Genomic DNA, 18,039 nt, shown 5'->3' with positions numbered 1-18,039 from the left:
CGGTTCCAAACATCATAGGTTCTACATGAAGATCTGGATCTAGTATAATCAAAGGACCCCAAGCCCAGTCTCAGTTTCTCGGCTGTCCAGTCTCAACACTGGCAGCTGAATTAAACCTCAATTATGAATCTGTTTAACATGAAGACCTTGCTGATGTCTTCTACTTAAAATATGTCCTGATTTGTACCCAAAAAATCTATTCAGTCTTGTGGTGGCTTCAAGGAGGAATCCACCACTTTTTCACCACTAAAATTCTGCATAATCATACGGTTAAGATGGACACAAAGTCATTCAGGTGGCAAAATAGTCCCTGGCGGAAACGTATTTTTCCAGTTTTACCACCATCAGCTTCATTTATAAAAACTCGAGGTTCGCTGGTTGCTATATTTCTGTGGAAGACATTCTGACCCCTGGTTTCTATCACCACCACTGTGAAGAAATATGGGTGGGTAGGTTTCTCTACAATGAATCACATCATGTCAAAGCACTCTGAATGACGCAGTTTACAATAACTGAGTTAAATGAAAATGATTAAAACATTTTGTCAATAAAAAAATAAATCTTTGTTGTAACTTTACCAAATGTTTGAGTAGTGATGGTTTCAGTCGTGACAACTTTAGCTCACTTGCCAGTTCATGACTAGGAAATACAGCTTTGAACTGCTGTGCACACATAAACTCATAATGTTTTTATTAAAACAGAAAAAAGTTTACTGAACTGTAGAAAACATGCATTTTGTGCGGTCTCACTTTCTGCTGTAAAATGCAGGGCTAACATGAGGTGGTTGGGGGATTTAAGTGTTGGAGAGAGGATGGACAGCTGACCTGCCGATTGCCAATAGCGAAACAACTCTTTTCTTAAAGGTACAAACTGCCGCCCCACAACGAGGTGGCAACCAAAGACATGGCAGTAATTATGGGATGGCATCTGAGGTCAGATTTTTCAGACAGATCAATCAGATTTCAGTTGGCACTGGCCACCCCTTTACAACTGTGCATGCTCGACTGGCACAGCTAAATTTAAAACCTGAACCTGCTTACATGGACTAACACTAATGGAGGTGGATTATCTAGTGTTACTAATCACTAGAATTTGCTATCTGGTGTTGACCAGAGGAGGATGGGTTCTCCTTTTGAGTCTTGGTTCCTCTCAAGGTTCCTTCTTCTTGCTCTTAGGGAGTTTTTCCTTGCCACTGTCGCCATTGACGGCACTCATGGGGACTCGGACCCAGATTTTTCTGTAAAGCTGCTTTGTGACAACACCTGTTGTAAAAATAACTATATAAATAAACTTTGACTTGACTTGACTTGACTAGAGTTGACTGACAAAAAATGTCACGCTGGATTTTACACATCTGTAATACACTAGCAGTGCTGGTTATCAGTATATTTTTCTGGATTTGCTGATCATATCTGGCAGAGAACAGCATCTACCCTCCTCTGATCAGATGCTGCCACTGCAGAAATGCTTTACAAAGAAGGGGAAAGATCTGCTGTGAGCTTTTACCAGCCCAACAAATCCCTCTCATTACACATGCTTTAATTCAAGGGTACGTTTACCCACTCCTCAAACTCTGGAGCTATTCAGAATGTGGCTAATGTTACAAGAGAGTGATGGAGTGAGAGAGAAGGACTAAGAGAGGAAATGCACAAAATCAGCCACAAGTGACTAATAAGAAAACAAATCCAAACTTGACCAGAGCCTGATGTCGTATGTGATGTCACCCCCCCATCAGGCTCGGGTCGCGGTAGCAGAGCTCTAAAGTGCGTTTGTGTGTGTTACCTCCAGTGCCTCCCTGCGTTTCTGAGTCAGAGTTCCCAGCTGGTCCCACTGATCACAGATCCTCTGACAGTGCTCATTGATGGCTGCTGAAGCGTGATAATCCAGCTCACTGTGGACAAACACACAGAAGAACAAGCATGCAGATTATATCTGTGTCTAATTCGCCTCATCACAGTTTAAATGGGGTTGACTTGCACAGAGTCAGCTAATCTCATCCGTTCCCTTCAGATTCTGAAGCAGCACTGCATTAACAGAAGCTGTAAAACATCAATAACACAGCTACATAGGGCTGCACGAAATACCACACTGCCATTTATTACTGCCACTAATATAATGTGCCATTAGGGAAGGTGTTTTCACAACCTATATGTGGAAAAATTCTTTGCCCGCACCTGAAATGCAGCAAAAACCTGCCATTCCTTTGGGGACAAATAACACATTTATGCATTATTGTAGTGCCATGTGTTAAATTTCCCTTACGTGCCTCTAACAATAAAAAAACAAGCAGCAGAGAGGTAGAACTGGAGGAATGAGGAGGAGATGAGAGCATTTTCAAAAGTGATACTGTCACTTTTCAGCTCTTGCTGAAAGAGATACGCAGCCTATCTAAATGGAAATCACTCCATCAGCTCTATATGGCAGAAACAAAAAAGTCTCCATTCGTAGGTTATGAGAAGTTTCAAAAAATGCAAACTTTTGTTACATTTTCATTTTATCGCTTGCACTTTGTGCCTATTGAGCCAGTGGAAAGGTAACTATTGATGTGAAGCACTGCTCTTATGAAGTTTCTGAAGCTATTTGAGTAACAATGGCTCCCCCTTGTGGAGACTTTTCAGTGTGCTAAATGTGAGTGACTGAGTTACAAGCCAGTTTTATGAGGTGCTTTACAAAAATACAGTAAAAAAAACACAATTAAACATAATAAACACATGAGTGATGAATGACAATGAAAAATAACACATATTCTGTTTGAATCCCTTGATTATTCTCATTTTTGTCATTACAGTATTATTTTACCCATTATTTCACACTTTGGTAAATCCTTGATGTGATGTGGTTAAAGTATGGCTCGTATCATTGAGTAGTCCTTTGCAGATCAAACAAACACTCAACGGACTCTCAATTAAACAGCCTGGACCCACCGGTGGGCCCAAAGTTTTATTACACACTTCTAAAATCTAAGAGTAGCTTAGCCAGTTTACATTGAAGTAGTTACAGAATAACAAGCTGTTTTTGTTACTGTGCCTTTAAGACTGATATATGTAAATGAGCTCCGTTCTGATTGGCTGTCTCATTCAAATTGACTGTCTATTAAGCTGGCACTGAAGTCCTCAGGGATGTAGAGGGGTAAATAAACTTCACCTGCTCCTTTTGGATGTGTGGATCATGTGGAAGCTGCAATGATCCATTTGCTTCCTGACAGCCTTGAACAGCACAACGTTTAACCCCTTAAAATCTCAGGCTTATTACATACAAAGGTTTATTATTCAGTAACTACAGGGTCTTCAGTGCAAACTGGCTGAGCTATTGACTATTGAGGTGCGTAATAAAACTTTGGGCGTGCCGGTGGGCCCTGGCTGAGGTTAGGGTTAGGATTAAGGTCAGGGTTAGGGTGAGGTTTAGGGTAAGGTTAGTAAGGTTAGGTTTTGCGAGATGGAAGTAACATGTTAACAATACATCTACTTAATGTAAGTGATGGATCAACAGAACATCTACAAGATATTTACTTCAGTGTATTCAGATGATTCACTACAGCTACTACACTAATATGTTGTTGATGTGTTACTGATACTCTATTAAGAGTTTATTAATCATCTACTCCAAATAAAGTATTACTGTGTTATTTTCAGGGTGTGTCTGAATCCCAAGTAGTATGAATTCAGATCACAGAAATGAAATATCCTCATTCAGTCCACATTACACTGTGTAAATGTATCATAAAGCCTGAATAGACTGATGAATCAATGTGATGAGTCACACTCAGTGAGATAGATATACAAGCTCTGCTTGTAACAGGCCTTTACATATATTGTACCCTTGCTGCAGTTCTACAGTGACTCGTTCATTAAAGGATCCTGACACAGAGCTGCTGCTGTCTCCATTTCTAACAACTGACTGAAACGAGATTAGATTACGTCTCATATTCACAGCCAGTGACATGGGTAGAACTTCCAGAAGGCCTAGAGTGATGTTCCACATGAAATTGCTTCTACTCATTGTAAATCTAAATGTGATTAGTTGATTCCTCTGTCAGTTCCTAACTGTGTTAGTGGTTAATCTGACTCCTTAGGCCTTTAGTTTAGCTCCTAAAGTCCTAAGCAATGGGGAAGCTCCACGTGGATACCACAGAGAAAAAAAAATAGATAATTGGATACTTTTCCATTGGGCATTTCAAGAATTTAACACTTGTGTGGTGTTTGTTACTCAGTGGTCTGGTGGACCCACCACATTATTGGTTCTTTAAATCAATACAGCCATAACAATTTCTGTAAAAAATACCAGATGTTTAAAATATTACAAGTGTCCAGCGTAGGGTTCTCCTTTAGCAGCTGTAGCCAGTCAGCAGCCTGTCCATGTTGTCCACCCTAACACACACATACACACACACACACATACATGTACAAACACACACACACAGACACACTAACAGCAGGCCATGTAGGAGGAGAACAGAGTGAAGGACACAGCACCTCCACACTTTTATTCCCCGCAGGTTCAGCCAACACCACATGTGTAGTATAAATGTGTGGGGGGTGAACAGAGTGAAGACTCTGAAAATGGGTTATTTTATATGTTCTTCTTAGAAAATGAGCAAAGGACACGGAGCCTGGAGTTAAAATAATAAATCAATTTTTTGTTTCTGTAAACATTGAAAATGGGTCCCACAGACCTGAACACCACACAAGGGGAAAGCCTTTTGTTTCAAACCAAAACTTTACAACACAATAAGAGCATTTCTTCAATACACATAGAATTTAAATATAACAATCATGAAGATTGTACTGAATAAAAATGAAATTTAAAAATGGATTGGAGTGAAAAACGGAGTGTATTTTTATGTCACAGAAATTTTTAGACAGTTTTGAAAAACATGCACATTTCCAATTAAATACGCTATATTTCATTAATGGTACTGAAAAAAAATGTGAATTTGGAAATAAAATTTTATGGTAAAAAAGGGGTTAAAAACCCAGGGTGGACTGGACAAGCGAACACTTAGTGCTGTTTTGGCAGCCCCTGCCAGACGGCTTGACCTTCCAGGATCCACTTGTCTGATGATTTAGCCCGGTCCATGTGTAGACTATAAATCACACAGAGCCCCTGACACACTGATCACCTCATGGCCAAAGTTCAGCTGCCAGCAGCTCAGTAGAGACGGCCACTTTACCTTAACACAACCTGCTGATAGCACAGGCTGATAATACAGCACAGACAGAGAGAGGAAGAGAGAGAAAGGGGGAGAGAGAGAGAGAGAGAGAGAGAGAGAGAGAGGGGTGGGGGGGTACTGATGGCCTTGGGCTTTTTCTGCACCATTGTTAAAAATGAGAGGTCAGCTCAACTCAAAATGATATAGCAACTGATTACATGGCTTTTCCTGAGTTGACTCAACTTGAGGACACCAGAGTTCACACAACTCAAACGTCCTAGTTGAGTCAAAAGTTCTCGTCATTGTTTAGTTCTACGTCTCAGTTCGGTAAATAAAATTAACATGTTTTTATACTCAACTTCCCAACTAGCCAGAACTCTTTCTATCTCACAATCCTGCTAGACATCTTTCCTCTTGGGTACTCACTCATGGATGGCTGTGGCATCACTGGGGCTCAAACTCACAACCTCCTGTTGGGGTGACGGCTTAGTCCACTGCACCTCTCAGGAACACGTGAAGCAGCTCAGATTTTGTGTCTATAAATGTTTCATTCACTGGAGAAAATGTTTGTTGTTTTAACTTTAAAGCATCGTCTCATGTGGTGCAGCTGTCTAATAATTCATCCCAACATCAGGAGGTTGTGAGTTTGAATCCCAGCAATACCATAGCTGTTCATATGCGGAAGCCCAAGAGGAAAATATGCCAGATGGGACTGTGTGATAGAAGAAGCGCCAGCTAGTGGGGAAACTGAGTAAAATACGCAAATTCAGTTCTGTTTATCTAACTGAGATGCAGACTTAGAAACAGTAACTGGGAGAACTTTTGACTCAACTAGGAAGTTTGAGCTGGGTGAACTCTGGTGTCCTCAAGTTGAGTCAACTTAAGAAAAGCCATCAGTTACTATATCATTTTAAGCTGAGCAGACGTCTCATTTTTTACAGGGTGGACTTGTAGTGATCAGTGATGTCATTACCAGTTAGATTATCAATTGGGACTAAAATACAAAAATTAAACATGCTGTGTTGGTGAAGAAGCGATTTTCAAAGTCAGAATGACATTCACACACACACACACAGAGGGGTCTGCCTGATGCCCACTCTTCTTTTAAACTGACATCTGAACTGGTCATTGATTTAGTGCGTGTTCATCAGGACAAGGTAAACTGTCCCTGAACCCTAACGCTGTGTCACACTGCCAAACACATTCCTATCTGGGCACAGTGACCCGAATTAGACACACACACAGTCAGAAACCAGTGTGGACAACTGAAGGGCACCTGGCTTACTGTGGTTCAAACCAGACCCCGAGAGAGAGACACAGACATAGTCTAGATTAGGGCTGGATATCGTTCAGTATCTTTTAATATCAGGACCCAAACTTCAATAAGAATTCTGATGCCTATTTTAAAATACATTTATTATTATTATTATTATTATTATTATTATTATTATTTTGTTGTTGTTGTTGTTGTTGTTATATAGTACTGTGCACCAGTCAGAGACAATCCTTTCAATTATTGCAAATAATTAGTTCAAAACGACCATTAATTTACATTTTTCACCAAAATGTATTCATCCTTCAGCATCAGAAAAAAAGCAAAGAAAATATTGAACAAAACATTACACGGATGACTCAATAACTAAATATGATACACATTTTTGTCTGCACAGCTTCGTTACAGCTTCCATACTTTTCAGGAGACATTTTTTATCCAGTTTTTCAAAAAAATGTTTTTCAAAAAAATCTTCAGGGATATTTTTCCACACCTCCAAAGTTCAGTCTGGTTCTCACCATCCAGATAAGACTATGGGTCTAAAAGGATGTGCAGCTGTCAAGACGCTGCTACTTGGAAAATGAGACAGACAAGAGAAGAATGCACTGGCCACCCCAGAGTCCAGACCTCAACATCACTGAATGTGTTTGGGATCACTTGGATGGTGAGAAGCAGAAAATGTAACCAACTTCTAAGACTGAACTTTGGAGGTGTGTCTGCAGATTCCTTGAGAAACTGAAAGTGAGTCTCCTAAAAGGAATGGAAGCTGTAATAAAGCTAAAGCTTTTGTAGACACAATAAATAACAATTAATAACAATAAATGTGATAATGTGTTCAGTTATTTAGGCTTCTGTGTCATTTTTTGTTACATATATTGTCGCTTTTTTCTGATTTTAATTTGAACACACCAGCTGCCCTTTATGTCACGAAAGTTTCAGGATGAATGGACCAACAGAAATGTACGGAGCCCTGCTGGTGACATTCCATATAAATAAAAATAATGTGTCACCACGACTTAGTAAGGCATGGGAACAAGATAATTAAGTTGTGGCCATGACTTAGTAAGATGTGGGAATGAGATCATGCCTTATTAAGCTGTGGTCAAGGTTAAATTATCTCATTCCCATGCCTTACCAAGTCATGTCCACGCATTAGGATCTCATTCCCACGTGTTAATACGGCATAGCCACGCATTATTTTGATTCATACGCGATGTCACCAGCAGGGCTCCGTAGAAATGCTCCAAAATTGCTCGGAATAAAATCATCTACGCTAAAAGTTAAGAACGTTTTTGCGCTCTTCTGTAAAGTTACCATATATGGAGACATTTTTTCTTTGGATATACGTTCTCTGGCTTTTTCCTGATACGGAAAAATGAATCATTTGTACTTAATGTCTTTAATGTACTTAATGTATTGACTTCAATTTAAATAAATGAAGGGTGGCCTCCGACTTTTGAATAGTACTGTACGTTCCACATATTTCTGTCTAAATTTCAGAGGGGAAGATCAAGAATGACTGGAATCACTTGGCCTGTACTACACTAATGCTCCACCATCAGTATCAGTATCAGGTCAATCTTCTGAGAAAATGACCACACAGCTGATGATCAAGACCCTCTTTAGAGGTGTTCTCCTCAAATAGCTTCATCTATATATCTACAGTGTTTTTACCTCTGTGATATATATGTTTGAGTCATATATATGTTTGCATAATCATAAAATAAGTAAACAATGCTGCTGTTCATCAGAAATATATCGCTGCTGTCAGGACAAAACCTTGTATCTCCTTTTTTGTTATTTTTCAGGTTTTGACATAATTTGAAAATGCCTGTTGACCTTTACATTGTGTGTAAATTTCAGGATGAATGGACCAAAAGAAATGGCCCAAAATGACTTGGGAAAAAGTCTGGTTCCATTGACTTACATTAAAAGTAAAGTAGGTTTTTTCCTTCTCCCGTAAAGTTACCACTTTGGAGGTACGAGGTTTTCTTCTATCAACAGCAAAAAGAAAAAGTAACTGGAAAGAGTCACTCAGGTCACGAACCTCCATGAGTTTTAAGGTCTTAATGTAGCATAATAATCTGTAATGCCGGACAATTATGCAGTTTAGCTGAGTTCGGTAGGTACAAGCATTTAGGGGAAATGAATGCCCTGGTACCAACCTTTCATACAGAGCTCAAACTGTTCAAAATAATTACTAAAATTACGATGTGCATTATAAGAAATTTGATCTTTAATGGTTTGAAAGTGCTAAAGGCAGCAATGGTGACAGCTGTGCAATGTGCAGAGCGAAACAGCGGAACTTGAACTCAGACGTACGAGCACAAAGGTATGGCATACCCACAACAAAGTGTCCATGAATAGACGGGTAAATATATGTCCTTGAGCCTATGTGTGTGCGTGTATCGCAGTGCATGGCCCTGAGAATGAAGGAAACCAACAGGTGTCCCGCTGCATTTACAGCCCCATTTAGAACAATTCATTTGCCCCTGCAAATGAATGTACATTACACTGTTAGAAATAAAGACACTGTGCAGGTTCATTTTTCATTCATCAAGGTGCAAACAGTGTAAATGTTCTCTCAAAGGTACAACAGTGGTTTTAAGGTCCATAAATAAGTTTTTCCAGGTGAAAAGTACATATTTGTATCATTTCATAACCTAATGTTTTAAATCAGAACAATAAGATAAAAAGCCTGGAGGCGAGACGGGGTGTGTGGAGTTCCCTGACTCAAGGTACTGAGACGTCAGAAGACAGACACACTCCAAAATCTTGTAGAAAGCTTCCCAGAAGACTGAAAAACCCCTGAAGAGCATGAGCAAAAACCACTGAGAGGAACTTCACTGCCTGGCTGGAAACTCCAGATGGTGTCATGTCGCTCTATTCTGTTTATGACTGTTTGAGCTCATGACTATTTTTGTTTTATTCTCAGACAGTATGATCAGGTTGCAGACCTGATCAGTGGTAGCTATAGCACTTTCCCTTTTTCCCCTCATACGCCCTGAGCCTGAGGGAGACTGTACTAAAAATCATTATTGCCATGGCAGCGCAGGTAAAGAGACCAGAGTAGGGTTTAAATGAAAGCCCTGTGGTCTGCAAATGACTTTCAGCTCAGCCTCAGCCATGAAGCACTTAACATACTGAACTGCTACTTTTTGTGTGTGTTGTAATCATTATTACAATATTTTTTTTACATATATATGTCCTTTTTTCATTAAACAAATACCTGCTGACCTTTACACTGTCTGAACATTTCAGAATGAATAGAATAATAAATGCTCCAAAAAAATCTCATTACATTATCATATATTAAAAGTTGAAAATGCTTTGCCTTCTCCTGTAAACATACCATTCTGTAATAGTTATGGCACATTCTATATTTTATGTTTTGATTTTTTTTAATATGTTACTTTTTATTTTATGTCCTGTCGTGTCCTCGTCTTTCTTTGTTTCCTTGTTTTCCTGTGTCATGTGCTTTTGTTTACATCTTTCATGTGCTTTTGTTTTGGTTTCCAGCTCCGCCCTTGACCACACCCCTCACCTGTTTCCCGTTCTTAGCTCCACCCCTGTCAATGTGCTCAGGTGTCTCTCATCTTGAGTGTTTGTATATATACTCCTTGTTTCAGTCGTGTCTTTGCTTGGCACTGAATGTGAATGTTTGTTCTGGATTGTTCATATAGCAGTTGTAGCTTTGTTGTGATGTTGTTGCTTTAGTTTTGCCTCTTAGTTCTGTTTCTTTTATTGTTTGTTTTACTTGTGTTCTTGTTTTTCCTGCTTATTGCTCCTGTTTCTGCCATTGACATCAATGAAACCAGCTCACACTTGCATCCAGCCTCATTGCCTGATCACCCAACGTTAGTTACACCCCGCAAATAAATAGAAACTGAGCCCTAAAATTTGAACAAAAATGTATTTAAGTGTGTTGGCTGTAGAGGATGCGTTTACTTATTTGACTGTATTTTACGTTATTCTCCATTGATCCTACAAGACAAATTTGTCATGTTGCTGCCTAACGATCCCTGGTTCGGGAGCAGCAGAGTGTTTTTATTTAGTTTACTTCAGTTTTAATGATATTTCATATTTTTTATGTTCTTAAAGCTTGAGAATCGTTTGTCTCAACTCTGTGTGAATGAAAGAGTAAAAGCTGCTGAATTACTCTTGCTTGTAAGGTGCAATGTAAACGTAGATGTGATTGATCACAACATTGAGGTGCTGGAGGAAGTGGTCGTACTTGAGCTCCTGAGCGATAGCTGCTATTTGCTCCACTCTGTCCTGATGTGCCGCCAGGTCACTCTCAAAGGCCTCGTGTTTCCGTAGCAATGCGCGCACCTCGGTCAGAGAGGCAGCCTCATAGTCCTTCAGCATCAGGAGCTCGTTCTTACCTGCAACGCACAAACACTGAGGAGCGCAATCGAGATATCGATGGAGAATAATCAGACAGAGAATATAAAAACATCAGCCTCATTTATCTGTTTAAACGTAATAATAATAATAATAATAATAATAATAATAATAATAATGCCGCTTTATATACCACTTTTAATTTACAGTTCGGTCCATTACAGTCACACTTTACAAAAGAAGATAAACACTGGTAAGATAAAACATATACAAACAAAAACAAATAACAGCATAATTACAAACCTCAATTCCAAAAAAGTTAGGGCAGTGTGTGAAATGCTAACAAAACCAGAAAACGTTGATTAGTCAATTCTATTTGATCTGTATTAAATTGAAAACAGTACAAAAACACTATATTTAATGTTTTACCATATGAACTTTATTTTATTTTATTTATTTGTGTAAATATACACTGATTCTACATTTGATGTCTGCATTACATTCCAAAAATGCTGGGACAAGAGCATGTTTACCACTGCTCTTCATCAATTTGACGGGGAATGCCACTGATTTTTCAAAATTTCTGGATAGGAACCAGACGTTTGAAGAGCTGAATGTCTCTAAAAGCTCCCTCACAGAAAGGTAGTACGTTAAATGGTTATTAATACGCTGCCTGATGTCTCAGACACTGTTGTACAACAGTTATGAGAAGCTTTTGGCTTAATTTTTTTTTTTAATCCATTCATGGTGGAGGCATAAATGCAGGGCATTATAAGGCAAAACAGTCCCCCCCAAAAAAAAGGAATTCTTTCAGATGTATCTCTATTTTACCAACATCAACATCACACATAACAACCCGGAAGACACGTGTAGGTTCACTGGTGGTTTTGGATACTAAATAAAATGGCTATATTTGTTTTGTAGTCATCGCGAGCCCTGGTTCCCATCACCACCACTGTAAAGAAATCTGAGTTAGTAAGGTTCCTTTTACATTAACACACTCCATATGACACTGTTTGCATCTCTTTGTATTTCCCTTTAAAATGACATATGTTATTGAACTTTATTAAAACGAAATACATGCCAATCACCGTCCGTAAGTTTCACTACAATGCAGTATTTTGTGTCAAACCACTCTGAATCACTTTGTTTACATCTGAATTATTAAATTTTAAACATTTTGATGGAATTCCCCTTTAACAACAACCGCTTCAGGACTGAAGACGCCATTACTGTAGAATTCAACATTTGAACTCTGAAGCTTGACTTGTTTCTCTCAGGATGCATTTTACAGCAATGTACAGTATTTAAAAACACAGCGTTTAAGTGTATTCATATGTAAAAAAGGGTTTCATCTTTTGAGGCCGACACAAAAAACAGGGCTATTTCTTTGGTTCTGTCTGTTGCCCTTCTCTACTGACAAAGTAATGTATGAAAACTGTTGTTGTATATAATTGTGATGTCAAGAACATGATTTAATACAGCCAAAATTCATAGTTTTTTTTTTGGTTTGTGTCACAATGATCTGAGTCACGCTTGCTCTGAAAAAGTCACAGCGCATTCAGGAATAAAGGAAGCTTTGTGCATATTTGTGCATATTTTATACTTATAATTATATCTCTGGCAGATGATTTAAATGAAGTTCTTAGAATGTATCACTGGTGAGACGTTCGGTTCCATAGGACTAAATTTGAGAACGAGCTCATTGGGAGCACAATTTATATCATACAAGCTTATTATTGATTTGTTTTATCAGAGTAATGATAGTACGCTACTGAGTTGTAGAGTATATTTGGCATTATTTTGACAAAATTTGAATTAATCAGCCATTAAAGCACATAACACCGGAGAAACATGGAAGTTACGTGCTGCCTGATAAACAAAATTATTAATAAATTAATTAAATACAGTGAGCAAGCGTGACTCGCCTTCTCAGGCCTTGAGATGTTTCCCCTCTCTGAGCCTCGACCCAAAGAAGCAGTTTAATAGAGCTGAAAATACTGTGTTAAAATGTAATATAAGAGTCCTGATAACACCAGTCACCACAATCTTCGTGACCAATGATTTTTTTAAATGAAAAACATACTTTTTTAAATGTAGTATAATATGATATAAAAAGTAAACATCAGTCTGTTTCATACAAATTCTGAAGTTAAACTTCAAACTTTAAACTTAAAAATACTGTTTAAAGTACATTCCTATTCATGCATTTACTTACTCAAAGAAGCAGTTTATGTCTCAAAGGAAATCTCAATCTGTGAATTTTCACGTTTCTAACGTGTCAAATTAATGCAACAATGCTGAGAAAATACCAGAGTAAACAGCAGCAACATTTTTGCATCAGCATTAAAGGGTTATATTGTTTATATTGTTAATTCATCACCACTCCCATGTGTATTATAATCAATACTCCGTGACCAATTCAGGTAAAATATCCTTACAGTGTAAATATTTTTTGCTTTTTTTATTTAGAATTTTTTATGTTGTTAATTTTTTTTGTGAATAGAGTTTATGCGAAGGATATATATTATATATATTGTCTATATAGTAATAAGCAACATGACCTCGTTAAGTAATGATCAAGGTTAATTACTCTGTTTGTTAATTCTCTTGCTGTCCCTTTGCTGCTGTAGCACTGTGAATTTCCCCGTTGTGGGACTAATAAAGGATTGTCTTATTTTATCCTAAACAAGTTAAAAGTGTCCAGTTCTCAGACAGGATCACTGTTGACATGCTCAGTTTTGACAGGGTTAAACCGAAACATGTGGATTTACAGTGTGTGGAAGAATGTAGACTCTAACCTTTGGCCCAGGCCTCGTGGGTGGAAGCCTTCTGCCGGAACTTCTCAGCCAAGTGCTCGACACGCTCTAGCCGACGGATCTCGGTTAGGAGCCACTCCTCGTAGCCTTTCTCTGCCTGCTCCAGACCCTGCCAGGCACCCGTAATATCCTACAGCAGCAAGAACACAACACAGAACAGCCTCACACTGACTGTCAGACGTCTGGAGACACACTGTCTTCTTTGCATAAGTAATAAACAATGATAACAATATGTAAAAACAATTAGTAACAGCAGGAATATGCTGAGTGGTGCTCAGAGGTCTGGTTTGAGACGCATGATGGTAACTGCATCGATTATGACCTTTTATGATTCATGATGAATTGATTTTAATTAACATACAAATAACCGTTCAGTTGACATTAGTTGGCAGCAACAGAGGGGTTTATTTGTTTAACAATAGCAAGTCTACAATTATTACTCTTATTTTGCCACATTATTTTAAAGCTACACTGTAAGTTTTGGTGATTTGGAGACCTCTCTGGTGGAAATGTGTAATTGCATGCAACGTGTGGAAGAACATTTTTTAACATGGGTTGTGTTTCAGACCCCTTCCCTGAGTGGACGAATCTGGGTCATTCTCCATCTGGAGTGGAAATTCAGGTGGATACATTTGTAAAAAATCTATTTTTTTTTATTCCAAAACTAAATAATCTTTATGTCCATTAACATCTCCTATTATCATACATGTTTAATTCCAAACATATTTTACAGTCACTGGTGTTATGCGAACATGGTGTAACACCAGTGACGGTGACTCTGGTGACATTCTGGTTAAAACTGAAGATTTTGTAAATTGGCAGACTCATTGGTGGTTCAGGTGACCTTGTGCAACTATTTAAAACCAGTAATAAAAATGATAATATGGCATTATTTTGACAAAATTTTAATTACCCAGCCGTTAAAGCACATAACACCAGTGACACGTAGACGTCATGTGCTGCCTGATAAACAAAATTATTAATAAATTAATTAAATATAGTGAGCAAGCTGGACTCGCCTTCTCATGCCTTGAGACGCTTCCTCTCTGATGAGCCTCGACCCAAAGAAGCAGTTTAATAGAGCTGAAAATATTGTGTTAAAATGTAAAATAAGAGTCCTGATAACACCAGTGACCAAAATCTCTCTGACAAATGAATTTCTTAAATAAAATCCATATTTTTAAATGTAGTATGATGTTAATGATATAAACAGCAAACATGGATCTGTTTTATACAAATTCCTAAGTTAAACCTTAAAAAATGTATATTAAAAGTAGTTTCTGAAATATTGAAAATTGTTTATGTGATGAGCAGTTTTACAGATGCAGAGCGACTATTAAAGGGGATAAAAAAGAAAAATCTGAGAAATTGTAAGAGAAAAGTGTTAATCTTAGGTCAACTGTGTAACGTAATTTTTTTAAGTCTTGCAACATTTGTGACTTGGTTTCCCATTCAAATGGAGAATGACCCAATAACAATATGTAATAACAATAAGTACATTTTAGGTAAGATAAAAGATCCCAGCACAGGTTTCCTCATCATTAAAAACAGCTATTTGTTAATCCTCCCTCTTGGAAATAAGTGCCACAAAGGGTTCTTTGAGAAGAACCACTTTTGGGTCCCTAAAGAACCATATTGGAAAAAGGGATGTGTGTGAAGAACACATCGCGTAAAGGTTCTCTACCAATTAATGTAACTTCCTAGAATCTCTACGTTCTGTAGAAGTTCTTTAAAGGGTCTATATCATGGAGTTGCATGGAACTGAAGTTGAATGCAACTCAGAACATGCAACTAGTTGCATGAAAGTTTCACCATGTTATTCCGCCTAAGGGTCTCACCGACACCATCTTGCCCTCAGAGGGCATAAAAGCAGGTCTGTTGCTGATGCGCAGTTTGGTCTGCAGGGTGTTGAAGCTGATCTCCAGCTGGCACTTCTCCTGCACTTTGGGGGGCTTGTGCATGCGGCGGTAGTCACGATAATCCTCCAGCTTCTTCCTCATGGCCACCATGGTGGTCTCGGGAGTGCGGTTCTCCAGCCACGGGGTGGTGCGGCGGATCCATTCCAGGAGCTGAGGGTGGGTGAGGCAGAGTCAGGACAACAGATGAAGGCCTAAAAGCTCCTGCAATCAGGGCTGCCATTTGAGGGTGCTAAGCAACATCCTTCCTGACAATGCCCCCCCATACGTTTCTCTTCTCTATCTCTCACCCTCACCTTCTCTTATCTCTCTGTCTCTCTCTCCCTCCCTTCTCCCCCTCTCTCTTTCATCTCTCTCTTGCTTCTTTCTCTCTCTCTCCACTGTCTCTCTCTCTTTTATCTCTCTTCCTCTCTCTCTCTCTCTTCCTTCTATCCCTCTTTCCCTTCTGCCTCTTTTTCTTCCTTTTGTCCCCCCCTCTCTTTTACATCTCTCTCTAGCTTCCTTTTCTCTCTCTCCCCTCTGTCTCTCTCTTCCTTCTATCCCTCTTTCCCTTCTGCCTCTTTTTCTTCCTTTTGTCTCCCCCCCTCTTTTACATCTCTCTCTAGCTTCCTTTTCTCTCTCTCCCCTCTGTCTCTCTCTTCCTTCTATCTCTCTCTTCATCTCTATCTATATTTTGTCTCTCTCTCTCCCTCCCTTCTGCCTCTCTCTCTTCCTTTTGTCTCTTTCTCCACCTCTCTCTTCCATTTCCTTCTCTCTCTCTCTCTGTCTCTCTCTCTCTCCCTTCTGCCTCTCTCTTCCTTTTGCCCCCCTTCCATCTCTCTAGCTTCTGTTTCTCTCTCTCCCCTATGTCCCTCTCTCCCTTCTTTCTCTCTCTCTCGCCTCTCTCTCTCTCTCTCTCGCCTCTCTCTTTCTCTCTCTCTTGCCTCTCTCTTTCTCTCTCTCTCCTGTCTCTCTCTTTCTTCTTGAACAAATAAAAATAACGACAAAAACATTGGGGGCTTTGGGGTCCTCAATAGCCACGTTTACATGCAGCCTGATAATCCGTTAATAATCCGACTAATAACTCAATCGGAATAGAATACGTCCATGTAAACACCTCAATCGGAATAGTCTAATCCGATTGAGGCCATTCGGAATACAATTTCTATCCGATTAAACGAGGTGGGTAAACTTCTAAATAATCCGTTAAATAGAAGAATAATAGCCATGTAAACGCCTGAATCCGATTACATTCCAATCGGAACGTGTAAGTATGCTCTGCGCATGTACGTCGCGTCACGGCGAAAGTTTACACCGCTCAACATGGCGGAGCAGAAACTGGTCTGGACCTCACGTGATGTTCGCTGTCATGGTAACGTTTACTCTAAGCGCTACTCCACGCATGCGCGTCATTTTGCATCGGATTACTTGTAGTGCGCATGTAAACGAAGATTTTCCATCAGATTGTTGAATAGAGTGCATATAAACACCTCAGTCTACATCTGTAATCGGATTGTATTCAATCGGATTGGCAAAAATCGTTGCATGTAAACATAGCCAGTGACTGCTTATCTCACTTACAGTGAGAACCAGCCCTGGTGAGAGCCGTTACATGGCTGTAGTGTGATGAGAGGAAAGAGCAGCAGTAGCCGAAGCGCTGCTGTAAATTCTCTTATAATATTAAGCCTGTGTCTTACCTCACTGGCCAGTTTCTCATAGTCTTCCATGAACTTCTCGTTCTCCTGGTTGACCCCCAGGACCTTACAGATCCTGTTAGCAGCAGTCTCAGCCTTCAGAGACAGCAGGAAAAAAGACACGCTGTCAGGGTTAAACCTCTGACCTAGTCTATTCCAATTCAACAGGAAAAGATTTGATGAGTGATGAAATCTGTTTCAAACATGACCATGATTTGATTCTTCTGGTATAATTCAGAATTTTTTCTGCTATATTGGCATTAAATACATTACACAAATGTGGCTTGATCCACTTTTTACAGATCGTTCAGATTATAGGCTTGATCAGTTCTGATTTTTGCCCAGGTCTGATGTTTCTGCTGTTATGGTTCATTTTCATATACAGTCATATGAAAAAGTTTAAACACTCACAGTCAAATGACATGACATTAAAATAATAGAAAGGCATCATATCAAATGTTGAAACTGAGAAATGTTATTGTTTTTTAAAAATATATTCTTATTTTGAATTTGATGCCAGCAACATATTTGAAAAAGTTGAGACGGGCAACAAAACACTGGTAAAGTTGTCTAATGCTAAAAAAACACCTGTTGGAAAATCTCACAACTAATTAGGTTGATTGGCAACAGGTCAGTAACATAACTGGGTATAAAAAGAGCATCTCAGAGAGGCTCAGTCTTTCAGAAGTAAAGATGGGGAGGAGTTCACCTCTCTGTGAAAGATTGTGCAGGCAAATAGTGCAACAATTTAAGAATAATTTTTCTAAAAGTGAAACAGCAAAGAACTTGTGGATTTCATCATCTACAGTACTTAGTATCAATAAAAGATTCAAAGAGTCCAGAGAAATCTCTCTATGCAAGGGAC

At 39.0% G+C, this 18,039-nt stretch overlaps 1 protein-coding gene across 1 annotated transcript in view; it reads right to left on the bottom strand.

Annotated features, from left to right (window-relative positions):
- LOC118809052 (alpha-actinin-2) overlaps window positions 1-18,039 on the bottom strand; it is a 61,446-nt gene that overhangs the window by 18,902 nt on the left and 24,505 nt on the right. The window contains exons 9-13 of the mRNA XM_036571985.1: window positions 17,178-17,270; window positions 15,424-15,654; window positions 13,568-13,715; window positions 10,657-10,807; window positions 1,783-1,891 (exon numbers count right to left, since the gene is read on the bottom strand). Coding sequence (XP_036427878.1) covers window positions 1,783-1,891; window positions 10,657-10,807; window positions 13,568-13,715; window positions 15,424-15,654; window positions 17,178-17,270 — 732 coding nt within the window. The remainder of the gene's footprint in view (window positions 1-1,782; window positions 1,892-10,656; window positions 10,808-13,567; window positions 13,716-15,423; window positions 15,655-17,177; window positions 17,271-18,039) is intronic.

This window comes from Colossoma macropomum, unplaced genomic scaffold (assembly GCF_904425465.1).
Source record: "Colossoma macropomum unplaced genomic scaffold, Colossoma_macropomum, whole genome shotgun sequence".
Classification (NCBI taxonomy): Eukaryota; Metazoa; Chordata; class Actinopteri; order Characiformes; family Serrasalmidae; genus Colossoma; species Colossoma macropomum.
The sequence above is the reverse complement of the archived record's forward strand: the minus strand, read 5'-3'. Positions and strand labels throughout refer to the sequence as shown.